The sequence below is a fragment of the Budorcas taxicolor genome, chromosome 19, assembly GCF_023091745.1.
Source record: "Budorcas taxicolor isolate Tak-1 chromosome 19, Takin1.1, whole genome shotgun sequence".
Taxonomy (NCBI): domain Eukaryota; kingdom Metazoa; phylum Chordata; class Mammalia; order Artiodactyla; family Bovidae; genus Budorcas; species Budorcas taxicolor.
The window spans coordinates 47,739,093-47,766,178 of NC_068928.1; the positions used below are offsets into that span (position 1 = coordinate 47,739,093).

Here is a 27,086-nt window from a genome sequence, read left to right on the forward strand (position 1 = left end):
AGCTGGTGAGCTGTCAGCAGGACCCTGAGTCGTCTGGTGAACTGGGTCCTGGGATCCTGGAATTGGTCCCTGCTGGGCCCTTTTTATACCCTGGCTTCTTCTCTCTCCCTTTCCCCCCACCTGTGTGCTCTATACATTTATGCAAGGACCACTGGCAGCCTGTGCTAATGGATAATTTAGAACCTCCTCTCACTCATCCTGTTCCCGTTCCTTCTCTGGGGTCATGTCCCCCAGGCTCGTCATCATCCCCTCTCCACTGCCACCAGCCTGAGGGCTGTGCACACAGGGTCTCAGCTTGAGAGCCCACCCCATAGGTTTTCTTTTTAAGGAGGAGGTAGCAGAAACGAATGGGCTTCCCAGGTGGCTCAGCCATAAAGAATCCAGCTGCAAACGCAGGAGACTCAGGTTCAATCCCTGGGTCAGAAAATCCCCTGGAGAAGAGAATGGCAACCCACCCCAGTATTCTTGCCTAGAAAATCCCAAGGACAGGAGAGCCTGGCGGGCAACAGTCTCAGTTCAGTTCAGTTCAGTTGCTCAGTCGTGTCCGACTCCTTGCGACCCCAGGAATGTAGCACGCCAGGCCTCCCTGTCCATCACCAGCTCCTAGAACTTGCTCAAACTCATGTCCATTGAGTCAGTGATGCCATCCAACCATCTTACCCTTTGTCGTCCCCTTCTGCTGCCTTCGCTCTTTCCCAGCATCAGAGTCTTTTCCAATGAGTCAACTCTTCGCATGAGGTGGCCAAAGTATTGGAGTTTCAGCTTCAACATCAATCCTTCCAATGAATATTCAGGACTGATTTCCTTAAGGATGGATTGGTTGGATCTCCTTGCAGTCCAAGGGACTCTCAAGAGTCTTCTCCAACACCACAGTTCAAAAGTGTCTCTTTTTAACTTCAGCGCTCAGCTTTCTTTATAGTTCAACTCTCACATCCATACATGACTACTGGAAAAACCATAGCTTTGACTTAGATGGACCTTTGTTTGCAAAGTAATGTTTCTACTTTTTAGTATGCTGTCTAGGTTAATCATAGCTTTTCTTCCAAGGAGAAAGCATCTTTTAATTTCATGGCTTCAGTCACCATCAGCAGTGATTTTGGAGCCCTCAAAATAAAGTCTCTCACTGTTTCCATTGCTTCCTCCTCTATTTGCCATGAAGTGATGGGACTGGATGCCATGATCTTTGTTTTTTGAATGTTGAGTTTTAAGCCAACTTTATCACTCTTCTCTTTCACTTTCATCAAGAGGCTCTTTAGTTCTTCACTTTCTGCCATAAGGGTGGTGTCATCTGCATATCTGAGGTTATTGATATTCCTCCCAGCAATCTTGATTCCAGCTTGTGCTTCATCCAGCCTGTCATTTCACATGATGTACTCTGCATATAAGTTAAATAAGCAGGGTGACAATATACAGCCTTGATATACTCCTTTCCCAGTTTGGAACCAGTCTGTTGTTCCATGTCTGGTTCTAACTGTTGCTTCTTGACCTGCATACAGATTTCTCAGTAGTCAGGTAAGGTAGTCTGGTATTTCCATCTCTTTAAGAATTTTCAACAATTTGTCAAAGGCTTTTCGACAGTCAAATGCTTTGGTATAGTCAATAAAGAGAAGTAGATGTTTTTCTGGAACTCTCTTGCTTTTTCTATGATCCAACAGATGTTGGCCATCTGATCTGTGGTTCCTCTGCCTTTTCTAAATTCACCTTGAACATCTGGAAGTTCATGGTTCACGTACTGTTGAAGCCTGGCTTGGAGAATTTTGAGCATTACTTTGCAAGCATGAGAGATGAGTGCAATTGTGCAGTAGTTTGAACATTCTTTGGGATTGTCTTTCTTTGTGACTGGAATGAAAACTGACCTTTTCCAGTCCTGTGGCCCCTGCTGAGTTTTCCAAATATGCTGGCATATTGAGTGCAGCACTTTAAAGCATCATCTTTCAGGATTTGAAACAGCTCAGCTGGAATTCCATCACCTCCACCAGCTTTGTTCATAGTGATGCCTTCTAAGGCCCCCTTGACTTCACATTCCAGGATGTCTTACTCTAGGTGAGTGATCACACCATCATGGTTATCTAGGTCATGAAGGTTTTTTTTGTATAGTTCTTCTGTGTATTCTTGCCACCTCTTCTTATTATCGTCTGCTTCTATTAGGTCCATACCATTTCTATCCTTTATTGTGCCCGTCTTTGCATGAAATGTTCCCTTCGTATCTCTAATTTTGTTGAAGAGACCTCTAATCTTTCCTATTCTATTGTTTCCCTCTATTTCTTTGCATTGATCACTGAGGAAAGTTTTCTTATCTCTCCTTGCTATTCTTTGGAACTCTGTATTCAAATAGGTATCTTCCCTTTTCTCCTTTGCCTTTAGCTTCTCTTCTTTTCTCAGTTAAGGCCTCCTCAGACAACCATTTTGCCTTTTTACATTTCTTTTTCTTGGGTATGGTCTTGATCTCTGCCTCCTGTACAATGTCACGAACCTCCATCCATAGTTCTTCAGGCACTCTGTCTATCAGATCTAATCCCTTGAATCTATTTCTCACTTTTACAGTACAATCATAAGGGATTTGATTTAGGTCATACCTGAATGGTCTAGTGGTTTTCCCTACTTTCTTCAACTGAAGTCTGCATTTGGCAATAAGGAGTTCATGATCGGAGCCACAGTCAACTTCCGGTCTTGTTTTTGCTGACTGTATAGAGCTTCTCCGTCTTTGGCTGCAAAGAATACAATCAATCTGATTTCAGTATTGACCATCTGGTGATGGCCATGTGTAGAGTCTTCTCTTGTGTTGTTGGAAGAGGGTGTTTGCTATGACCAGTGCATTCTCTTGGCAAAACTCTGTTAGCCTTTGCCCTGCTTCATTTTGTATTCCAAGGCCAAATTTACCTGTTACTCCAGGCAACAGCCTTGTCTAACTCATGAACCACAGCCTTGTCTAACTCAGTGAAACTATGACCCGTGCTGTGTAGGGCCACCCAAGACCGATGAGTCATGGTGGAGAGTTCTGACAAAACGTGGTCCACTGGAGAAGGCAATGGTAAACCACTTCTGTATTCTTGCCTTGAGAACCCCATGAACAGTATGAAAATTCAAAAAGATATGACACTGAACAATGAACTCCCCAGGTCGGTAGGTGCCCAATATGCTACTGGAGATCAGTGGAGAAATAACTCCAGAAAGCAGGAAGAGACGTAGCCAAAGTGAAAATGGTACCCAGTTATAGATATGATTGGTGATGGAAGTAAAGTTTGACGCTGTAAAGAACAATATTGCATAGGAACCTGGAATGTTAGGTCCATGAATCAAGGTAAATTGGAAGTGGTCAAACAGGAGATGGCAACAGTGAACATCGACATCAACATAGATATCAGAGAAAAATGGACTGGAATGGGTGAATTTAATTCAGATGACAATTATGTCTACTACTGTGGTCATGTATGGATGTGAGAGCTGGACTGTGAAGAAGGCTGAACGCCGAAGAATTGATGCATTTGAACTGTGGTGTTGGAGAAGACTCTCGAGAGTCCCTGGGACTGCAAGGAGATCCAACCAGTCCATTCTGAAGGAGATCAGCCCTAGGATTTCTTTGGAAGGAATGATGCGAAAGCTGAAATTCCAGTACTTTGGCCACCTCATGTGAAGAGTTGACTCATTGGAAAAGACTCTGATGCTGAGAGGGATTGGGGGCAGGAGGAGAAGGGGACAACAGAGGATGAGATGGCTGGATGGCATCACCGACTCGATGGACGTGAGTCTGAGTGAACTCTGGGAGTTGGTGATGGACAGGGAGGCCTGGCGTGCTGCGATTCATGGGGTCGCAAAGAGTTGGACACGACTGAGTGACTGAATTGAACTGAACTGAACTGTGAGCAAGAATCCCTTAGAAGAAATAGAGTAGCCCTCATAGTCAATAAAAGAGTTGGAAATGCAGTACTTGGACTCAATCCCAAAAATGACAGAATGATCTCTGTTCATTTCCAAGGCAACCCATTCAATATCACAGTAATCCAAGTCTATGCCCCAACCAGGAATGCTGAAGAAGCTGAAATTGTACGGTTCTGTGAAGACCTATAAGCCCTTCTAGAACTAACACCCGAAAAAGATGTCCTTTTCATCATAGGAGCTATAATCTATGTGGCCTCAAAAGAGTCGGACCCACGACTGAGCTACTAAACAACAACAAGCAGAAGGGAGTATCCTGAGCCCAGGCACAACTCTGGCAGGGTGTCATTGTGGGGTTGTTCCCCAGGTGAGGGAGGCCAGAGCTGGTCCCCTGAAGGAAGTCTTATCTCAGGATGGAAGTATCTTGAGAGCTATGTGGATGCTTCCTCACTCTCTACCCACTTCTCCTCCCTGCAATGCTCCTCTCCATCCACCAGAGAGAATGTGTGTTTGGGGAAAGGGAGCCAAGGATAGCAATAGATTCTGAGGTTTCTGGGCACAAGTTCCTCCTTCGCTCCATCACCTTCCTCCTGCCACCTGATCCAGACTGAGGTGGATGCAGTGCTAACCCGTGACCGTTAGAGGGCTTCAGTCCCACACATCCCTCTTCCTGAACGTCCCTGCTCTGGTAGGTGGGTGGGGGCAAAGGACGGAAGCTTGAGGCATAGCCCCTACTCCTCGGATGTGCTGCAGAAATCCCAGGAACAGACACTGACCACAAGTGCTTGCTCCCGTAGCCCTGTTACCATCAGAGAATCTCAGCTGGAAGAGCCCTTGAAGGCTTGAGTCCCACCCCCAGCCCTGAAGCATAGCATCCTGAAAAATTGCTCTCTCTAGTCATTGTAGTCTCCTCCCTGTCTTTCTCCTCCTCCTTTTAGTATCTGTATAGAGCTTATCAGGCTTGCCCATGCAGCCCATATTAGACCTTCAGGATCATCTTGTGAAGGAGGTATGGTTATCATCCCCATTTTACAGAAGGGGAGACTGAGGCTCAAAGAGGCATACTTACAAGACCTACTTCAGCCAAGACAGCAAATCTCCAAATGCCTACTCTTCTCATTGCAGCACTCCAGGTCCTTTCTTCAAAGCAGACTGAGTGGGCGCCACTCTGCGTTTTTAGCTTCCTGATCACAAGGATCCTGCCTCTAGTCACAAGAGTCTCTGCCTCATTTTGCCCTCCCTTCAGAGCTTGTCATTTTCCAGGTGAGACCGGCCCAGAGGCACGGGATGTGTGGCAGAGACCACACAGCAAGGCAAGGCCTGAGTTAGAAAGGCTAGAACTACAAACTTCCCACCTCTAGGTGCCTAGAGTTGGGGCTATTTCAGCATCCAGAAGTCACCAGCATTGAATTGTTCCCAAGGATAAGAACAGGAAAGAACATATTCCCCTCCATTTAAACCTTCCACCCCTTGAGTCTAAATACATTTAGCACTTGACCCTGTGGGAAAGCAAGAAAGAAACAAACCTTTTTAGAGGTGGTTAGTGATGGTGTTGCCAACCAGTGTTGAAAAGTTATACCCTGTGGTCCAGAACTTGAGGGCTTGCACCTTGTGACCTTCCCCTTTTAAGATCAGAAGATAGAGCTCTCTTTTTTTTCCTGTCATTGGTGAACTGTCACCCAACCATGCCCCTGATTCTTTATCTGCTACCAAGGGCACTGGGACCTGTGGGAACTGTCCCAGGCTCAACTGTAGGAGGACCGGAGGGGAGTGTCATGAAAGAAACAGTCTCTGGGACTTCCCTGGTGGTCCAGTGGCTAAGACTCCATGCTTCCAATGCAGGCGTCCTGGGTTCAATCCTTGGTTGGGAAACTCAGTCCCACATGCTGCAACTAAAGATTCTGCAAGCTGCCATTAAGACCCCGTGCAGCCAAATAAATAAAAGAAATTTATTTAAAGAAACTGGCTCTGATGAAGGTAGGGCCACAGGAAAAGTGTGTGCTCAGGCGCTTCGTCATGTCTGACTCTTTGCAACCCTATGGACTGTAGCCCACCAGGCTCCTCTGTCCATGGGGTTTCCCAGGCAAGAATACTGGAGTGGGTTGCCATTTCCATTCCAGGGGATCTTCCTGACCCAAGGAGCGAACCCACGTCTCCTGCATTGGCAGGTGGGTTCTTTACCTCTGTGCCACCTGGGAAGTCCACAGGAAAGGAGAGGATGCCCCTTTCCTCTACTTCTGGTGCCACCAAAGGGGAGGAGCCAGGTGGAAAGTAGGGGGGGGTCTCCGAGCCCCACACAGCATTCTACCTCTTCTGCCACTTCTTCCTTCCAGGCCACCCGGGGGAAGCAGCACTGAGGTGCAAGCTCCCATGACGGGCTTCTAGCTAATACTGGGGGGACTAGTACGTGAGCTGTGGACCACAGGAGAAGACTCAGGCCTTCCCTAGGAGTGAGGGTACAGGAGCCCTAGTTGGGGATTGCTCGAGAGCCACACAAGGTGGGCACGGTGAGGAGAGGTGACTCCAGGCAGGGGACTGCCAAGAACAGGTGGGACCATTCAGAGCAGGGGAGCATCTCCTCTCACCAACCCACTTCTGGTTGGCCCACAGGATCCTGGGGGCCCCTGGGATACACCTTTCTCAGAACTGGAAGGTGTGGGGGTGGATACTGGTGATCCTCTTCTCTATAAGGTCTTTTTCAGGATTTTTCATAATGAAGACACACACATAAGTCATTGCTAGTAGAAGATAAACTTTGAATTAGACTTGGGATTTTCCTGCCCATGCTAGGGAGTCACTCATCCTTTCTTAGGGCATGACCTGGGGCCAGACCCACAGCTTCTCCAGTTTCAGAGACTGCTGGGCAATGGCCTCTGCATGGTAGCCGGTGGGCAGAGGCTGTGATCAGCATCTCCAGGGCCAGGCCCATAGGGTTAGAGATGAATTCCGCCATCATCTTGGAATCCATGAATTTCAGCGTGTTTGGCAGCCCTTCATATTGTCAGATTCGATTGTCTCTGGGGTTCTCTGTACCCATCATGGATACTCACAGATTTACTCTTGATCTGAGTGTTAGTCGCTCAGTCATGTCTGACTCTTCAAAACCCCACGGACTGTAGCCCACCCGGCTCCTCTGTCTGTGGAATTCTCCAGGCAAGAATACTGGAATGGGTTGCCATTTCCTCCTCCAGGGGATCTTCCCAACCCAGTGATCAAACCCATGTCCCCTGCACTGCAGGCAGATTCTTTCTGTCTGAACCGCCAGGAAAGCCCACTCTTGATCTGAAAGTGGCCCCTTCCAGGTTTCAAGAACCCCTCCAAGGTTCAAGTCCACTTGGCTTGGGGCCATCTCATTATTTAGAGTCATACTTGCCCTGGTCTTCGAGAGAGCCGCAAAGGGACTGGAGGGAGCTCTCCCCATTTCTCTCTGTCACTTGAGGTCCATTCTTCCCATCTCTAGCTCTGTTCTGCCTTCCTTGAATCCAGAGGCCCCAGGATATGCACCACTTCTTCGACTCCAGCACAAGTCTGATGGCCGAGTGGATCACAGCTCATTGGGTCAACGTCTTTAAGAATGTTATGTGGGGATTCTCAAAGGCTTCTCCAGGGGACATGCGTAAGGCCAGCATTTCTGAGCACTTTCCATGTGCCAGGCGCTGTACTGAGTGATGTGGGGAGGATTGTATGAGGATATATCCTTCATACAAGGATACTCAGGCTCAGAGATAAGTAGTTTTCCTGGAGTGATAGCGGCCCAAGGTCCCAGTCTTTCATGGTGCCAAGCTGCTTAGAAGCCTCACCTAGGAAAGATGGTAGCGCTGCTGGGCATGGACAGAACTATCCTTAGTGTAGAGCTGGCAGGGCGGGATCAAGTCCCCACTCAGAAAATGTTCAATAGGTCTTCCCTGGCAATCCAGTGCTTCAGTTCAGTTCAGTTCAGTTCAATTCAGTCATTCAGTCATGTCCGACTTTTTGTGACCCAGGGGTTAAAACTCCCTGTTTCCAGTGCAGGGGACATGGGTTTGATCCCTGGCCAAGGAAGATCCCACATGCTGTGTGGCATGGCCAAAAAGAAAAAGAAGATGTTCAAGGAGCGTCAGCCCAGAATGAGGTCCACAGGTACAGGTACCAAGACAAGCAGCAGAGAGAAAGCCACCTGATGCAGCCCGATTTAATGAACCAAGTCACATCATCCTTCACACTTGGGTTGCACGTTTCAGTGTACATCACATTTTCACTTCCTTTATCTCATCGGACCCTTGGGTTTGCCAGAGGATTCAAGCATGGAGGAAGGGCCCAGGAGGGCTCTGGAGTGGGGGTGGGGAGGATGAGGGCAGGCACCCCTGTGAGTCGATGGGGGTGTTGTTTACAATGGGTGAGGATCTCTGAACAATCTAGAAGTGCAAAACAACCTACATCACTGGACCTAGTGGGTAATTTCACCTCGGGGATGACTCCCCAGGGGGACAAGCCCATTGAGAACGAAGTAGTAAGTACCGGGGTGTGCCCAGCAACTGTGGGAAGTCTGAGGTGCTTTCCTGATTGGTGCTGTCAACTGGAAATAACCTCTGCCTCCTTCACCTTATTCTGTGGTTGTTTGTGAACATCTTATCCCCGTAGGGGAAGGTAAGCTCTTTGAGGCTGGGTTCATGCCTTTCATCCCTCCATTCATTCACTCATTCTCTTATTCGTGCATTAACCAATTCAATAAGAAGTTGCCGCACCTACCATGTACCAGGCATCCATGTACTGGGCAGATGGGCAGACCTAGATAAACAAAGGACACCACCTTTTCTCTGCTGGAGTTTACAGTCTATGGGAAAGAGAGACAATAGCAAACAAATAAGTACCTAACAGTAACATGTATCCAGAAATTCCACACTGTGAAGACTACCATGAAAGAAAGAGCTAAGGGGTGAGACTATAGCTCTGGAGAGAAGGGAGGGACTTGGCAGCTGGAACCACATTCCCAGACCCCAGGAAACTCAACAAGCATCCGCCGAGTGGATTGAATGGATGGGAGGACAGTGTCAAGGAAAGAAACTCAAATATCCCCCCGGCCAGGAATGGCTAGGCAGGTCATGCTGTGTCTGTAGAATGAACTTCGCATAACAAGTGTGGAAAAAATGATAACGTGGGATCTTGCAACACACAGCAATACACACCTGAACAAATTCAAATGTAAAAAGGGGACGGGGTGGCATGCATATGCTGAGGGCAAGCACACAGATGTTCAGTAGACCCACAGCTTACAGAACCTGAGCCCCAAACGGGACCTCACGAGGCGTCTGGCCGCCCACTCCTGCCACGTGAGAAAGTGATCTTAGGGCTGAACAGAACAATGTCTTTTATTATTATTGTTTGAAAAGTGCATTAGGATCTGTATAAATGTGTTTTAACAAACTACACTCTGAATTCAGGGTTTCGGGCTTGCTGTTTTGTGTTCTCTGTGGGGTCACCTAAGTTACAAGTAAAGGCTCTGGGCTGGGAGAGGGCCGCCAAGGTCTCCCCGACAGACGAGCTGGGTTGGTTTTGGTTTTTGTTTGTATCTGAGTCAATAGCGGTTCCCGAGGATGCTGTGACCAGGTGCAGCAGCGGGGAAAGCAGAGACAAATCCAAAAACTTCACAGTGTGTGGACTCTGAATCTAGCTGCTGAGGTTGCCTGCAGAGAGCAGAGCGCAGCAGCGCAGGATCCCGAGCCCCGAGCCCCGAGCCCCGAGCCCCCACTCCCCCGGGGCTGAATGGCTTCTGAGGCCTTTCACAGAAAACCCAGCCAGGCTGTAGCCCTGCTGGGGGTGGTCCACAGACACCCAGACAGCCTCAGCTTTCCGAGTTTTGTTTTTCTCTCATCTCTGATTCTGCTGGAAAAACACCCAAACCCTCTGGCCTGAGCGCCCCTGACCTAGCAGCACCTGCAGACAGGGGGCCGGAAGTCAAGCTAAAACGGAGGAGGAACCAGCTTGTGCTTCCACCAGGCCCCCGAGGGACTGGGCTGGATTCCCCCAGTGGGCAGCGGGGCATGTGCCCAACAAGGGGGCCTCGGGCTGCATTCTGGGAGGAGGAAGGCTGAGGAGTGGCCCGACATCCAGGCCTCTTAGGAAGGAGCGGGGCCTTCGGGACTCAGGAACAAGGGGACACATTTGGAGATGGTTCCCAGGACAAAGCTGTCCCAGGGTTCTCTCCTGATGGCCCTCCTCCTCTGGCCCAAGGCCTCTGAGCTGCAAAGTCCTTCAGGGGAGGCAGCTGTGATACAGTGGAAAGAATGCCACACTTGGAGTCTGAAGGTCTGTGTGTGACTTGTGGCCAGTTATGGTAATCATCTCCCTGGGCCTTGATTTCCTCTTTTGTAAAGTGGGGATGAAGCTGTCCCCTTCCAGGGTTATGCTGGGGAAATATCATATAAATGAATACGGAAGCGCTCCATAAAATCTTATTGGCAGTGAAGAGATGCTTCATATGTAAAAATCTGGGGGACCCACTGAGAGAATCTGATTCATGTTTTGTATTTTGGATGTGGTGGTGGTTATTCAAATTTGTACATGTGCTAAAATTTATGACAAGAAAACTTTACTGTAGGATAATTTTCTAAAAACCAGCATCTGGTTCAACTTCTTTCCTTTGGAGAAGTTTTATGATTCCCATTTTGTAGAAAAAGCAACTGAGATCTGAGATAATTATCACTTCCACCAGCATCACTCAGCTTTGTTACCACTGCCTATCAGTTCTGGGGGCCAGGGCCCCACACGACAGACATGCAGACACCCGCAGTGTAAAAGCCTCTAAAACAGAACAGGCCATCGAGGGCTTCTAGATCGAAACTATGAAATCAGTGCCCTTTCAGGGTGTCTGATGGACAAGGCAGGCCTCCCTGCTCAGATGACTCTCTGTCAACAGTACCTCAAAGTATTAGGAAAACAGTTATTCAAAGATATTTAATTGTCTTTCAAAAAAAGCCAATCCTCCCTAGACTGAGGGCAGCCCCGAGCAGGGGGAGACCCTGCCTGGGGGGGAGAAGTGAAGACTCCATCCCACCCCCAGCCGGCTGCCCAGGGTCCCTGGTGGAGGTCGAGGACAGAATTAGCCCCACTATGCAAAGCAGCAGGAGAGGAAGAGCTCCAGTTCAGTGGAGGCAGATGCCAAAACAAGTGCGTTTCCTCTGGCAGCCCAGAGACCAGGGAGGAAGGAGGCCTGGCCAGGCCCAGCCCCAGCCTGGCTCAGCGTGGTCACCGCTGATCAAAGCAGAGATGGACCTTTACCCCAGGCGTGGGGTCCTTGGCCTCCTGCCTGCCTCACCTGCAGTTCCAGGTGGAGCTGCTTTGACTCATCCCTCCCTATGCTGACCTTGATTCTCCAATTAAACTGGCAGCTCCCTGAGGGCAGGGATTTCTCCCACCTGAATCCAGAACGTAAGTGGCAAATCCAGAGCATGGTCCCCCCAAGGTCAACAGGAAGTGGAGCTCAGCCTGGCTCTGCACACAGAGGTTCACTGCACTTCAGCTCCTAGCCCTGAGCTGCTCCCAGTCGCTCCCGCAGCAGGTGGGCTGGGAATCGTTTTGCCTCTGATTTTATGCCAGAAAATCTGAAGGGATTATCTGACTAAGAATCCCCAGATTTCCTCGCCACAAGGCCTCTTGATTTAGGAATCTCTCTTGCATAGCTCTGGGTCCAAAAAAAAAAAAAAAAATATATATATATATATATATATATATATATATATATCCAGCATCTCATAGTTTATATCTGCAGCATCTCATAGTTTAATATTTGACCAAAATCAGATCCATACTTATACATTTATTGGATGACAAAGAACAATTTTTGACTGTGAAAAGTTAAAGTCAAAGTTCGTAAGAAAAAATATAGTACATATCTCCAGGCTTGGTGGAGGACAGGAGGTGTATAATAGAGGCAGGGAAAGCCCTGCCCTCAGGGACCTTCTAGTTTAACTGGAGAACGAGGCCAAGACAGGCAACGCAAAGTTGTAGCTGTATCAAAGCTGTGGAGGACAGCGTCCAAACAGGGATCAGGCAGGGGCTGGGGTGTTCTGGGAAGGCTTCCTGTAGGTGGAGGAACTTGAAGGACAAGAGGACTGGATGGGTAGGGGAGGGTAGCTCCTCTAGGGCTGAGACACTCAAGTCCTGCAGGACTCAAGCACTGCTTGTCGGCTGAAGAGCAGGCAGGACACGGGCATCCCCACCAAGGAGAAGGACCAGTCCAGTCAGACCTTCTCTCTGTTCGGGGTCCCACCAGCGTCAGAGCGGGGAAAGAAAGCAGACACGACCACAGGTCCCAACCGGGCCTTCAGAGAGAGCCGGGCATGAGCTGAGCCCGACCTCCCCACCCCCAGGCCCGCGGGTGCCCGAACGTTTGTGCCCAGACAGGTACCCTTATCCACCCCAGAACCACAGACGTCACAAGCCTGTTTCTCAAGAAACACTGTTTATTCCACGGGGGGATGGGCTCAAGGCCAGCAGCTCCCTGGGGTGGGGGAGGGCGGGAGAGAACGGGAGAGGGACGAAGCTCTCACGGCCCGTCTGCGGCTGCTTGGGGTGGGCTGTGACCCTGGCCCGGCTCTCCAGAGAAGCCGGGCTGCTCTGAGTCCGCTTGCAGGTTCCAGACAAGTCTCTGCCTTCCCTGGCCTTCACAGGGCCACGGATCCCCCACACAGCACCCCCGGAATGCGGGGTCCAGTCTAGCCCCCGAGGACCCCGTTGCTCCTAATCACTGCCCTGCAGCCCTTCTGCGCCAGTCCCTCCGGTGAGAGATGGGGACCAAGGGCTGGAGGGGCAGGTGGGTCTGGTGGGCCCGCTTTGGAGGCTGACGGGGGTCCAGGGAAAAGGTGGGGACAGCACTGAAGCAGTCACTAAGGCCCAGCGGGCTGTGCCCAGGAGCGTGGGGAGGGCCGGCCCCTCACTCCTGGCCTGGGTGCTCACCCACCGACCACTTCACCTCTCCTGTCCGCAGAGTTACTATGTCTTCGTAAGTGGCTGTCTGGTCAATGTCCAGGCCCTGGAGACATGAAACGGAGCTCAGGCCTTGAACACTCCCCTGGTCGCACACTGATGGTGCCTCTGACTGCCCCCCCTCGGCCCTCGGAGCTTCCAGGAGTATAGGGGGTCCACCTTGCCCCTTACCTCATAGGTGTGATCTTCCTCCATCCCGGCCTTGCTGTCATCCTGGCAGGGGAGGGATGGAGAGCAGTGTTAGCTTCCCCCACCCACTGCTGGGCCAGGCTGGGGAGGGCCAGGGAGATTGGTCTTGGGTGAAGGGTGAAGGGTCAGGGTTGAGGGGCACTCTGCGAGAACAGCTGATGAATGAGGGAGTGTTTGAATGGGTGAGTCAGTGGGTGGGCTCTGGGGCTGGGGAGACGGAGACCCTGCCAGTGTCTGGCCGGCCCCCACGGTCACCTTGTCCAGCAGCAGGAAGATGGGCACGATGATGAAGAGGATGATGAGCAAGGTCTGGATCATGATGATGCCGTCTTTCAGTGTGTTCCGCCGCTTCAGCTGGGCCAGGGTGCTGAACCCTGGGGGGAGGTGGGTGGACCTGGTGAGGCTTGGTGTGACATGTCCCCACTTTGGGCCTGGACCCCTCAGGACCTGCTTCTCCACGGCTCTCCCAGGTGCCCGGGGTCACAGCCATCCCACACGGTGTGACCCTCCCTCCTGCTGGTGGAGGGCTGGGGTGGGGTGGGTGTTGGCAGGGCTCCAGGAGCGCCCCGTGCTCGCCCTGGCTGGTGGGGGTAGGGGGGCAGGCCCCGCACACACCCATGACCCGGAGCTCAGTGCCGCAGCCGTGCTCTGTCCTCGAAGTCCCCTTGGTGCACTCCTGCTTGCAGAAGTAGATGCCGTTGTCCTGAAACTGGACGCCTAGGATGGTGAGGATGGCCTCGGAGTTGTTGTGGTTCTGGAGGATGCGGCCCTCCTCCGGGAGAAATATCTTGGGCTCTGAGTCCGGCTTCGGCTTCCGGAACCAGCTCACGACACCCATATCCTCCAGGTGGCACCTGATCTCCACGGTGGAGCCCCGTTTCTTGGCCACGAAACGTGGGTGCTGCCAGATCCGGGAACAAGTGTTTCCTGTGGGTGTCAGGGCTGGGGTCAAAATCCTGCTCCTTGCATTCTGGACCGCTGGCCGACCATGGCCCGCCACGCCCCCCAACCATGGCCCCTGTCCCGGGCAGCACTGACCCCTGGCTTGGTCTCCTGGCTTGCCCTTGTTTCTCAGAGTGTGGGACAGTCATGAGGCAGAGGTGTAGGGGAACTGAGCCATGTGAGGAGCCGCAGGCCAAACAGCTGGACCCCGCCCCTTCCTAATGGCCCACTCTCCCCATTTGATTTTCCTTTAGAAGGGCCTGGAAACTTCCAATGCCTTTCCATGCCCATTACAGCAGCCTGATGCAGGCCTCACCTTCTGAGGCCAGAGGGCCCCCAGGACAGCCCCTCACCTGGCCTGGTGCTCTCACCTCTCCCTGCCCACACCAGCCCCCAATCCTCAGGGTGACCTCGCAAATCCTCAGCCTGGCAATCAGGGCTCCCGCGTCAATCTCCTGCCCATGTCTCTCTTGTCACCCCTTCTACGTGGTCCTGCTCCTCTTTTTATTCCTATGCCTTTCTCAGCTTGCCACACTCCCCACCACCCATGTGCCCCAGGAAGCCTCCCTCCTGCTTGGTCCCCAGTCAGGGGTGCCCTAGGAACCCCTAAGCCCCTGCAGCCTGTAGGGGGCCCCCACGGTTGCAGGCTCCTGCTGGGGCTAAGCCCAACTCCCCAGCCAGACAGCCCAGGCCTGCATCCCCAGTGGGATCCCCTCCTCCCTGATCTTTGGGACTCATGTTTGACGTGGGTGATACTGGAGGAGTAGGGGTTGGAGGAACTTTAGAGCCAGGTCTTACAAAGAGAGACAGACCCTCAGGAGGCCTGGGGATGGGGAGAACCCAAGGGGGCAAGGGCGCCAGGGCAACCATAGGGCAGCTCGTGGACAATGACCCCCGCGTTGGACACAGACATACTTGCTCCCAGAAGGTTCAGGGGAAGTTGCTGACCTTTGGGATCCCGGAGCAGGTCTTCTGTTTTGGCCGCCAGCACCGTCTCACCTGCTGGGTGGGAGGAAGTGGGCGGGGCTGGTCCCTCGGAGTTGGCTGCCTCGCCCCTGCGTTCCCGGACCCACTTCCTCCCCCCAGGACATTAGCTCCAAGACCCCTGCCCTGGAGAGACTAGAGCCGGGTGGGGTCACCAGAGGATCTGATTCCCAGCCCCGCTTCTGCCCTCGGCCTTTGAGTGGGCTCCTGGACGAGACGAGAGGGAAGAAGTTACCCCTGGAGGGCTCTACTGCCTTCCAGACCAGGGCGCCGTGTGGGGAGCGGGCCTGTCCCAGGTCTGGTGGGGGGCGGCCTTTCCACCGCCTCCCCAACCCAGGGCCCTGCAGCGCCTGGGGGTGAACAACCCTCTCTCCATTCTTCCTCCCCAGCCTCGCTCTTCTCCAAAGTCAGAGCCACCAGCTCCTCACCCCCAGCTCAGCCCGACCCCCTCCGGGCTAGAGAAGGGCTAGGGGCCGCAGACTCCAGAGAACACCAGCCCCTCAGCCTGGCTGATTCCCACAGACCCGGTCCCCAGGGCTGTCAGAGGGAGACAGGAGGCAGCAAAAGTGAGAGACGAAGGCGGAGGAGGCGAGAGCAGGAGGCAGAAGCAGTGGAAAGAGCGAGACCAGGGCGCCTCTGGGCCCCTCGCAGTACCTGAAAGGAGCAGCAGCCCCAGCACCAGCCAGTTGTTGAGCCCGGGAATCGACGCCGGCCCTGCCATGCTCACCCTGTCTCCAGCCCCAAGCCCGTGACAACGGAGGCTCCTGGGGGAAAACGTGTAACTGCCTGGGCTGCAGTCTGCCTCCTCCCCGCCTCTTCCCCACCAGGCCCCTTCCTGCCATGCAAATTGGGACCCAGGGGAGGCACCAGCTCTCTGGGGACCCTGGGGGAGGGCAGGCTTTCTTGTCAGCTGTGCCGCTAAGACCCAAGGGTCACCCCGGCTCTGGCACTGCGGCTGGGGTCTGCGGCGGACGCCCCTGGGAGGCAGGGGCCCCTGAAGCCCCATCCCAACCCCCAAAGTCATGTCCTGGGGCCCGTTGGCCTCTCAGTCCAGAGTTCCAGGCACTTAACTGAAACTACATGGGTCCTGTGGATGGATGTGGTCACAGCCCTTCCTCCCCGGACCAATTTACACTCTTTAACTTACACATCCAGGAAGGATGGGGTAGGAGTGCTGAGGGGACAGCTATGGACCCAGAGCCTAGCCTCTTGGCTAGAGTGCAGGTGGCCATGTTGGCAGTTGATGGAGGCTTGACCTTGTGTAGGAAGGGAGCCACAGAGGCTCTTGAGCAAGAACAGGCCAAGAGCGGCAGCCACCTGGGAGAAGATTTGGTCCCGGCTCTGGCGAGAGGCCCCACCTCGCTCACTTGGTGGGAGAGTTTGCTGGGAGCTGCCAAAGACGGTGGACTTGGGTGTTGATGGCTTACTGAAAACCCACCACTCAGCAATCAGTGGACTCTCAGGGCACAGAAGTGTTATCCACAGCTCCACGGGTCTGGAGTGGAAGACAAGAGGCTGGTCTGGGGGAGCCTGCAAGTTCTGAAACAGAAAGTCTCTGGTTTTTTCTCATCTGTCAGCAGGGCGGCGGATGGAACCACAGAGTCTAGGAGCTTGTCTAAGCTGAACTATGTGCTCCTGCCCCTGGATCAGACACAGCCCTCATCCCTTGGGGTCTCGGGGGGGGGGGGGGGAGGTGCCCTTGTGCAGTGCACAACTTGCACAGCTGCCCATGGCAGGCGTGCATCCCTCAGCCTCACAGCTGAGTTTGTGAGTTTTATGTATTATGGCACCTTCTTTACTTTCTCTTGGCCCCTTGCTCTGTCTCTTCCTTCACCCCCCAGGAGGGGAAAGAAGATGCTGAATCCTATGTCTTCTGCCCACATCTCACTCTCTTCACCACCCGCTAGTTTTCAAGCAGCCTGTGCTGCAGACAGGTCTGAGTTCCGGGAGACATGGACCCACCACCCAGGCCAGGGTTGCTGGTGGAGAAGGCAGAGGTCTGGGTGCTGGCCCCCTCAGTCCTGGGCATAGGCCTCACCTGGTACAGTGGCGTCCCCACCCCCAACCCGAGGAGCACAGGTTGGGGCCGGAGCTGTGGGAAGTGGGGACAGGGGAGTTCAGGTTCCATCCGAGAAACAGCTCTTCCCGGCAGTCCCAGATGTTCTTGCTGGTTCCAGATGTTCCAAACGAAGAGAAAAACATTTCTCTGAAAAGGTGTCAGATGTTCCGTTCACAGAACAAACAGCCCAGGAATATAAACATCACCTGAGGTCAGCATGGGGACCACAGGCCCCTGGTGCTGGTGGGGGTGGTTGAAGACTCCCCCAGAGGAATGGGGGGAAATTCAGGGGTCTCTTCCTTTAGCCAAACACCTCCTGGTGATGGAGGGCTTGGTTAGCTTTGGGGCTGGGGGCCCCTGAATTTGGGAGAAAGGTGGAGAAAGGTTGGGGTGCACCTGTGTGTGTGTGTGTGTGTTTGCGTGTGCATGTAGCTGCCAACACGGGTGTACTGCTGAGTTGTGGGGTGGGAGGCGGTTTGGGAGCTGGTCTGCGGCCGAGGGTGCCTCTGGGGGGCCATGGAGGTTGGGGATGCAGCGGGTACCCTCCAGACATACACATATGTCTGCATTTCCTGTGGGCAGCAATGCAGATGTGTCCTTTGGACCTCATTCCCATTCATGCCAGGCAGGGATCTATTTTCAGGAGGAGGTGGGGGCCCCACCGTCTACAGGGTTATTTGTCACAGGTGGGGCCGTGCTGTTCCATCCGCAGTGACAACAGCACCGAGCTCCTTCTGAGGCTGGTGACGCTTTTTCTTTCCTGGAACAGGAGGCCTCGTAAGCCCATCTCCGCCTCTGCCCCTGGCTGCCCTGGGCCGTACACCCCGACATCTGGCAGCTCCCACCCCACCTTTCCAGGAAGGCAGCATCAAAACAAGAGATGGAGGTATAGGGAAAATGGACAAGGAGCTCAGGGGCAAGAGGGCAGGGACCCCCAGCATCCCTGGGAAGTGGGGGGAGGGCAGAGCCTCAGTTTGGAAAGAATGACCTCTGCCCCTCCCCTAGCCCTTCCTTCCTCACTGACTCTGCTCGGCTCCTTGTGACCAGGGTAGCTACTGAGTAGCTACTGAGCATACACTCCTAGAGCCCGGGCTCTGCAACAAGAGGAGCCACAGCAATGAGAAGCCTGTGACCTGTGACGAGGAGTACCCCCTGCTTGCCACAACTAGAGAAAGCTCTTGCACAGCAACGAAGACCCAGCACAACCCAAAATAAATAGATAAAAAAGAGAAACCAAGCCAAGTCACAGAACACATCTGAAAACAAAAAAGAGAATGCCGGTTTGACCCCTAACTCTGCAGTACACCAGCCAGGAAGCCTCCCCCAGTTACCTGGCAATTCTCAACAAAGGATGGTCCTGCCCCACACTGACAGCTCTGGAAGTGCTCCAGGGCCAAGGGATTGAGGCGAACCCAGCTCTCCTGTATTGCAGGTAGATTCTTTACCGTCTGAGCTACCAGGGAAGCCCTTCCCGGGCCATGGTGGTTTAGTTGCTAGACCGTGTCTGATTCTTTGCGACCCCATGTACTATAGCCTGCCACGTTCCTCTGGCCATGGGATTCTCCAGGCAAGAATACTGGAGTGGGTTGCCATTTCCTTCTCCAGGAGATCTTCCTGACCCAGGAATCGAACCCGGGTCTCCTGCATTTCAGGCAGACTCTTTACCAACTGAGCTATAAGGGAAGCCCCCTCCAGGGCCGCGGCCATGGTCAGATGACCAGTGGACACCACTGGCATTCCTGGGCCAGGGGCAGTGAAGACACAGCAGTGGGAGGGGCAGATTTGTCCTGCCTTACCTGCCAACAGCGCCCCAGTTAAGCAACACCCATTCTTAACCTCTCAGGGACCAAGTTTCCTTCTTTAGGCAAAATACAAATAACTGTAATAAAACCTTCTTTGTGTGTGCTCAGGGGCTTAGTTGTGTTGGACTCTCTGAGGTCCCCTGGACTGTAATCTGCCAAGCTTCTCTGTCCATGGGATTTCCCAGGCAAGAATACCGGAGAAGGGTTGCCATTTCCTCCTCAAGGGCATCTTCCTGACCCAGGGATCGAGCCCAAGTCTCCTGCATTAGCAGGTGGATTCTTCACCACTGAGCCACCTGGCCTTTGCAGGCCAGTCGTGAGGCTTGAAGGGCCTCTTGTACCTGAAGTGCATGGTGACGTGGGTGGAAGCACAGTCCACCCTCAGGAGGCGGTGAGTAGCACTGATGTCTGGGGGAAGGACATGGTCCTGAACAGGAACCTCGGTTACATTTATCACCCAGGATTGTACCTTTTTCTTCTACCATTCAAGGCTCAGGGGCAACATAGTTCGGGGCACTCTCAAGCTCTCCTGTCCTTGAGGACGGAGAGAGTCCCAACCGAGGTTTGGAGAAACTTAAAGTGAGAAGGGGTTCAGCACCCCCGTGGGGGCTCAGAGAACCCTGCTGGCACCCCACCCCCACAGGCAAAGACATCCACAGGGTGGGAAGGGGCTCGAGGCCATGGCTGAGGGAGGTCGAGGTGGCCTGTGGGTGCCCCTCCCCAGACCCCAGGGGAGCCATGTAACCTCAAGACTCAGGAAAAGGGGATAGGGGATACAGGAATCTTGAAAGGGACTAAGTATTTACTAGTTTAGAGGAATACAGCCCTGGCTGTCAGAAAGCAGAATTAAATCTAAACTTATATTTCGCTCACTGGGATTGTGGCCTGAGTTCACTATATAATATTTCTCTTTGCCATAGGTCCATGGGATGCTGGGTCCTCTGGGGTCAGAGGCAGCATTCTGGGGCGGGGGGATTGGGCCTCAGGAAAGGGAAGGGCCATACTGTGGACCCACAGGCCTTGGGTGAGGCAGAAAAGTGATGGGGGCTTCCAGAGAGGAGGGTCTGGGCACACGGGTCCCAACACCTATTTGCTGGGTACTATTGTGGGCAGGGAGGGGCAGTGTGGGTGCTGCCTGTTAGTGGGGCGGGCAGGGGTGAGGGAATGACTCCTGACCTCATCTGTCCTCTTGAGGAGGCTGGGTTCCAGGCTCCTTTCGGAGAGGGCAGGAGACAGCCGGGCTGAGCCCGAGAAGGGAGCTGGGGCCCTCCTTATCCTGCCCTCCCCAATTCCTGGCAGCTCCTCAAGGCTTCTCCACTTGTTTCCAACCCCCCAGCCCTTCTTATCTCCCTCAGCTCCCGTCCACGTCTGCACGCAGAGGCACAGAAGGAAAAAGCGAACCCATCCGAGGCACCGGGAGGTTTATTATAAGAACTGTACAAAGGAGCCTTCTGCTGGCCTGGCTTGGGCCTGTTCCCACCCGGACAAGGTGCAGTGGCCGTGGGTCTGCAGAGGGAGGAGGCCTGGACCCCGTTCAGCCATGCTGGCTCTGTACCCGGCCCAGTGGAGAGAGTTCAGTCCAACAGAGGCTGAGGCTCTGGGGCCACATTCGTCCAGGCCCCAAGGAGAAGGAAGGAAAGGACATGGGCAGGGTGCTGGTCGGAGAGGAGGCTGACCCCTGGAGGAACTTCTGAAGAAAGAGTCGGAACTGCTGCAGGAAGAGATGGAAGGAGCAGGGGCCTCCTTCCAGAGAGGGCCCAGGCAGGGCCGGGGAGCAGAGCTGGGCAGTGGGGTGAGGAAGAGAAGCACAGAAGGCAGTAGGCTGGCCTCATAGGCGGTGAAAGGAAGGAATGCCCAGGCAGAGCGGGGCAGACAGAGAGGAAGGCTCCGGCCTGTAGGCGTGCACACAAGCAAACACACACACATGTTGTTTGGAGGTTTTGCTGCTTCCTGAGTTTTAATCGAACTGTTCACGAGAAACAAGAAGAAAAAGAAGAGGAACTAAGTGCAGCGGGGGTGGGGTGGGGGGCTCAATGTGCAACCCTTACTACATGTGTTCACACTCACATACACACTCACAGTACAGGGACACTTCCACGGACTGGCCGACAGAGAAGACACACGCATACTCACTGGTTAAGCACTCCAGCACACAGATATACACAGAGACAAATGCATGTACAGGTTCTACAGGACACAGTGGTTCACAGATGCACACGCACACACACACAGGTGAGTAAATCCAGTGACCCTGAGCTGGCATCTCACCCCCTCCTCCAAGCTCGGCCTCTATCTATTTGCGGGAGCCCAGATCAGTGGTGCCAAGAGATGCACCGCACAGTTTCCAGTGGCCGGAAGTTGGAAGCTTGGGCCTGAGCCGGGTGAGCGGTGCCCACCTCAGTGTTGAAATCTCGAACGTGAGCTCAGCTAGAACATTCCTAGGATCACTTTGAGGAGGGGAGGAAGGATGAGGCAAGAGGAAGAGAAGGGGGTAGGGGTGGGGTCAGGCAAGGATCCTGGGGCTAGAGAGGCTGCCCAAAGCCCAAGTGCTGATGGAGGAGGAAGACTGGTGGAGAGGGAGGCAATCTTCTTCCCAAGCCCCAGCATCCCCGACCCCACCCGAGATCTGGGTGCTCAGTCCAAGGAAGCCCCCAGTGCAGCGATACACTGGTGGGATCCAACCCCTGCTACCCACCCCATCGTGCTTTCTAGAAAAAGATAATTCCCAAGGGGAATCTTCCCTTCTGCTCTTCTCCCAGGGGCCAGCCAGGGAGCCGGAGGGCCTGGGCAATGGATGAATCAGGAAAGGATTCAGGGGCCACAACCCAGCCCAATGTCTCAGCATCCATTGGCCTCCCCGCCTCACCCCCTCCACCGGGTATGTGGAGCTATTTCTGAACCAGGGATGTTTTTCTTCTCCTGAGAATTCCTGAGCAGTCAGGGTGAGCCGCATCCCAGAGGCTGGACAGGGTGGCAGGCCCTGGGCTCAGGTGTCTGCTCTCACTGAGGTTAAGACTTCCTTGTCCCAGAGGGAGCTGGAGGCCTGAGCCACTGCCTGCAGAGAGGTCAGTAGCCCTTAAGACTCTGGGGGCAGGAGGGCAGCCAATCCCTCCATCACAGGCCGGCTCCTCCCAAGTGGGGAGCAGAGACTCTGGTGTTCTGACCTCCCTCGGGGCTGTGAGGAGGGCAGCAGGGCCCACAAGGAGGTGAGAGCAACTTGAAGGTAAATATCGCGGAGGCAGTGGCCTCGGCCCAGAGTGGAGGCTTCAGGTACAATTCCCCCCTTCCATGGCCTGGGTGACAGCCCAGCAAGGACAAAGCCTGTCCCCGCCAGGGAGCTGGGTCAGTCCCGGACGCAGAGCCCTAGCTCCCTCAGCAGCAGGCACCAAGGGGGTCCTTCGGGGCTGTGCCACCTCACCACCACCTGCTAGACGAGAGACTCTTTGACCCCGGGGCGCACCGTCTGCCCCAGGGATGGGGCTGGAGGGAGGGGTGTTTCGGAGGGGCTGATGGGCCTGAGCCCCACGGCAGGTCCGGGGGCCCCCGTGGAGCCCCTCTCCTCCTCTTTGCTCAGCACACCGCTGCTCCCGTTGTCGGGGCCGCACATCTTGCTCATGGTGTCGGCGATCAGCCCCTCCTTCTCGGGGGCCCCGTCCCCGCCGCCGTCATGGTTGTAGCGGTACATGTAGGAGGCCTGCTTCACGGAGCGCTGCAGCACATGCCGGCGGTAGGCCCTCTGGATCTTGATGGCGCACACTTCCTCGTGCTTCCTCTTGAGGGTGGTGGTGATGGGCTCGTAGGAGACCTTGGAGGGGTTGGCAGCCATGAACTTCTCCTCCATGGTCTCCTTGAGGGCGTCCATCTCCCCAGAGTCGCCTAGAACCTCTTTGGTCAGGGCAAAGAGGATGTCCAGGCAGTGGATCTTGTCCCCCGGAACCATGGGCAGATCCAGCGTGATGAGCTTGATCTTGTTGGGCTTGGCGATCCTCAGCGGCTCCTGCAGGGTGTCCACGAAGTCGGAGAGGCGGCTGTAGTCGATGAACTGCGTGGCGTCGGGGTCGAACTTCTCCCACGTCTCGTAGAACATCTCGAAGTCGTCCTCCCCGAGAGGCTCGCTGCTCTCCTCCGTGGCCACGTTGAAGTTCTCCAGGATGATGGCAATGTACATGTTGACCACGATGAGGAAGGAAATGATGATGTAGCTGCAGAAGAAGCAGATGCCGATGGAGGGGTTGCCGCAGTCGCCCCGGATGCTGGTGCCCGGGTTCTCCAGGTTGGGGTCACAGTCGGGGGGCCCGCTGTTGAGGATGGGGTTGAGGAGCCCATCCCAGCCGGCCGACGTGGTGATCTCGAAGAGGCAGATGATGCTGTTGCCGAAGGTCTCGAAGTTAAACATGTCGTCGATGCCAGACTCCTTCTTGACGTAGGCGAAGTTGGACATGCCGAAGATGGAGTAGATGAACATGACCAGGAAGAGGAGGAGGCCGATGTTGAAGAGGGCAGGCAGCGACATCATGAGCGCGAAGAGCAGCGTCCGGATGCCCTTGGCCCCGCGGATCAGCCGCAGGACCCGCCCGATCCGCGCCAGGCGGATCACACGAAACAGCGTGGGTGATACGAAGTATTTCTGGATCAGGTCGGAGAGCGCCAGGCCTGCAGGGAGGAAGCAGCGAGGAAGCACTGCTGCCCTGGGGGTGGGCGGCAGGGTGGGGAGCAGGGGGAAGGTGCGACTCCATGGGGCACGGAGCGCTGGGCTCGTCTACCCCAGGAAGGAGCAATAGAAATTCATCGCTCCGTGCACAGCCCGAGTGGCCTGACCCATTAGACTCTCCCAGGCCTCTTGGGGTCCTGGGCTCCATCTCTGCCCTGACGCAGCCTGGTGGAGGTGGGATGTGCCAAAGTGGATGGGAGGGTGGGTAAGGCCCATTGCCAAGGCTGTTCACAGATGCCATGGGTGAGAGGGAGGGGGAGAACAGCTCTGGGTGTGTGACGATGGGCATGTCGCCTACCTGGTTTGTGACTCAGTTTCCTCATCTGTAAGATGGAGGTGACAACGGTCCCAGTCTCAGGACATTTGTTAGGAACAATTACTAATTACACAGTTAATACTATGAAGTGCATGGCCTAGTTCAGGCAAACTGTAAGTAATGGATAAATGATAGCTAGTTACTGTCATAATTACACACACCTCTCCTGTGCGTAAGGCTCCTAGAACCATCTTCTTCTTCTTTTTTTAGACTTTATTTATTTGGCTGTGATGGGTCTTAGTTGCAACATGTGGGATCTTTAGTTGCGGCATGCGGGATCTAGTTCCCTGACCAGGGATCAAACCTGGGCCCCCTGCATCAGGAGTGCAGAGTCTTAGCCACAGGGCCATGAGGGAAGTCCCGGAACCATCTTCTTACACCTTTCCCGAAGCACATCGGCACCTGAACATGCATCTCCAGGTCAGGTGAATGCTTCTGAAGCTGTAGCCGTGTGTGCACAGGTAACGGGCTGCCTGGGAACCCACCGTCTGTGCTTCTGTGCATTTGGTGTAGACACCGGGCGCAAATGCATGTGTGTGTGTGTGTCTGTGTGTGTGTAAAAGCCTACCAAGTGCATGAGCAGGTGTGCGTGTAGACACGAGGAGGGGGACCCCGGGCCTTCCCGAATGACTCAGCCCAGCCTGGCCCTGCTCACCCACAATGGACAGGATGACAACCACGAAGTCGAAGATATTCCAGCCGACGGTGAAGTAGTACTGGCGCAGGGCCAGCATCTTGAGCACGCACTCGCCCGTGAAGATGATGATGAAGACCATGTTGATGTTGTACAGGATGTCCACCTTGAGCTGGCTCTGGTCGTCCGTCTCCACCATCATGGTGACCATGTTGAGGCAAATGAGGATCATGATCGTGATGTCAAACGCCTGCTTGGTCACTAGGTCGTACACCATGCCCTGGACCTTGTTCTGCAGCAGGGGTGGGAGTGCGGGGAGGCGGGCGGGTGGGGACAGTGGTCAGAGCAGGACATGGGCCGGCAGGAGATGCGGGAGGACGCGACCCAAGAGTGTGGGGGGTGGGGAGGCGAAAGAGAGAGAGAAAGGAGGCGTGAGGGCCTGTGGTGGAGTCGGCCAGGGCCGTGGGAGGTGGGGAGGCCCATGGAAACGGGCCATTCCGTGGGGTCTGTGGGCCTCCTTCCTCTCTCTGGGAACTTCTTCCCGAATTAAGGGCCCTCAGCAACCCCTCATCCTTCTCCCAAAGTGGTTGCTCCCTGGGGGAGCTATCTGGACATCCTCTTCCTCCCCTCTCCAGGGGCCCTTGCCCCCAGAGGCCACCAGCTAAGGAGCTGAATGGATGCTGGGGGAGCTGTGCAGGGTTTGGCAAGGGGTAAACCAGTGACTGGAGTTCATCAGGCTGCTGCTGCTTGCTTGTACATGAAGTGTGTCGTTACGGAGAGGTGCTCCTCCCAGCAGGTGGGCCCAACCTTCCTGAAGGGGGCCCCAGCCTCACACCAGGGACACAGCCTGGTGGGCAGAGAGCAGGCTACCTTTTGCATCCCCCGCACAGGGCCCCCTTGGGCAGGAGCCTCATATGGGCTGTAGGGGGAGGGCCCCAGAGGGCTGGTACCTGGGGCCGGGGAATTGGCTTCTGAGGCTTCTTGGAACCAAGCTTCTTCATGGCGTTATAGTACTTCTTCTGTTCCTCTGTCATGAAGATGTCTTTCCCTCCAAAGTACAATGGGATGGAGCCCGTAAGGTTGGAGAGTCCCCCTTCCCAGCTTCCAGGACTTCCCTACCTCAGACATCACCTGTAAAGCCCTCCCCCATCCCAGCAGGGGGCCCTGGTGGGAAGGGGGAAGGAGACCTGCCTAGAGGGCCAGAGATGGGGCTTGAAGGAGGCAGGGAAGGGGGACGGAGGGGTCCAGAGAAGCGGGGATGGGTGACACACAGAGGGAAGGGGCCCGCGCAGCCCGCATGGCCCGTTTTGGGCCACCTTCCGTCAGCATTTCACTGGGTCCTCAGAAGGAGCCAGCAAAGCAGGCAGCGTGAGCCTCATGAAGGGAACCAGGGTCCACACTGGCCCCGTCACTGGTTCAAGGTCACCTGGTGGGATCGGAACCCAGGCTCTGCCTCGATCGGGTGGGCGGACAGTGTGTGTGAACATACGGAGGGAGGAGTGGGCAAAGCGGGTGGGAGGAGGGAGCCCAGCGAGGGGAGGACCCAGGGGGAGGCGGGCTGGACACTCATCTTCTTCTTCTGCTGGTTGAAGTTGTCGATGATGACGCCAATGAAGAGGTTGAGGGTGAAGAAGGAGCCGAAGATGATGAAGATGACGAAATACAGGTACATGTAGAGGTTCACCTCGTACTGCGGCTGCTCTTCCTTCTGCAGCGGTCACAGGCCAGGGGCGGGCGTGCGGGGTGGGCTCGGGGCACACGCTTCCTGCCCCCTGTCCCGCTGTGAGCCCACCCACCCCTGTAGGCGGTGGGGTCTCGGGGGCTCCCGAGGAGGCTGCGTGGGGTGGGGATGGATCCGAGTCCTCTCCCCAGGCTCACTCACCAGCCACATCTCGGGGCCCCCCACTCACCTCCCGGGAGTCCACGGCAGCATACATGATGTCCATCCAGCCCTTGAAGGTGGCCTGCGAGAGTGTGGTTGGTGTGAGGGGAGGGGCTGCTCCCTGCTTCCACCATCCATGAGTTTCCCTCCCTGCCCACCCCAGAAGCTGCCTGCTCCAAGTGCCACTGGGCAGGCATCAAATACAGACCATCAAAATACAGGCAGGTATGGACACGACCTCTGGGTCCTCCAGCCCTGGAGGCAGGTGGGAGGTTCCCTAACGAGGAGTGGCCGTGGGCTCAGTCCCAGGGAGATTCCAGGGGCATCTCCACCCCCGCCTCATGCAGGGGCGGTGCGTCACTCACCACCTGCAAGAGCGAGAGGTAGCCCAGACCCACGTTGTCGTAGTTGACCTTGACGTTGAGCCAGCGGACCTGGCCCGTGTGCATCAGGCTCTCGCACTCGGACTTGTTGTTGACCTCGGAGATGTCGAATCTCTCAGAGGTGGTGGTGTTGATGCAGTAGTAGAACTTGCCGGCAAACAGGTTGACGCCCATGATGCTGAAGATGAGCCAGAAGATGAGGCAGACAAGCAGCACGTTCATGATGGAGGGGATGGCCCCCAGGAGGGCATTCACCACCACCTGGGGGGCCGGGCGTGGGGAGGAGGGAGTCACTGCCACATCCTCTCCCGGGCAGCAGGGTAGGGGGCATCACCCAGCCTCCT

At 54.8% G+C, this 27,086-nt stretch overlaps 2 protein-coding genes across 3 annotated transcripts in view; both read right to left on the reverse strand.

The window, feature by feature from the left end:
- Positions 1-12,415: 12,415 nt before the first annotated feature.
- CD79B (CD79b molecule) lies at positions 12,416-17,271 on the reverse strand. The gene is made up of 8 exons (XM_052658512.1): positions 16,994-17,271; positions 16,273-16,494; positions 15,610-15,719; positions 14,920-14,973; positions 13,645-13,956; positions 13,285-13,403; positions 13,012-13,053; positions 12,416-12,886 (listed from the first exon to the last, which is right to left on the reverse strand). The coding sequence occupies exons 3-8, from the start codon at positions 15,674-15,676 to the stop codon at positions 12,788-12,790; spliced, it is 693 nt and encodes a 230-aa protein (XP_052514472.1). The 5' UTR covers positions 15,677-15,719; positions 16,273-16,494; positions 16,994-17,271; the 3' UTR covers positions 12,416-12,787.
- Positions 17,272-20,227: 2,956 nt separating this feature from the next.
- The window catches only part of SCN4A (sodium voltage-gated channel alpha subunit 4), a 52,477-nt gene continuing 45,618 nt past the window's right edge, over positions 20,228-27,086 (reverse strand). For both annotated transcript variants that reach the window (XM_052657479.1, XM_052657480.1), the window contains 6 exons: positions 26,725-27,003; positions 26,388-26,441; positions 26,048-26,185; positions 25,428-25,532; positions 24,499-24,769; positions 20,228-23,469 (listed from right to left, as the gene is read on the reverse strand). In XM_052657479.1, coding sequence (XP_052513439.1) covers positions 22,244-23,469; positions 24,499-24,769; positions 25,428-25,532; positions 26,048-26,185; positions 26,388-26,441; positions 26,725-27,003 — 2,073 coding nt within the window. In that variant the 3' untranslated portion in view covers positions 20,228-22,243. The remainder of the gene's footprint in view (positions 23,470-24,498; positions 24,770-25,427; positions 25,533-26,047; positions 26,186-26,387; positions 26,442-26,724; positions 27,004-27,086) is intronic.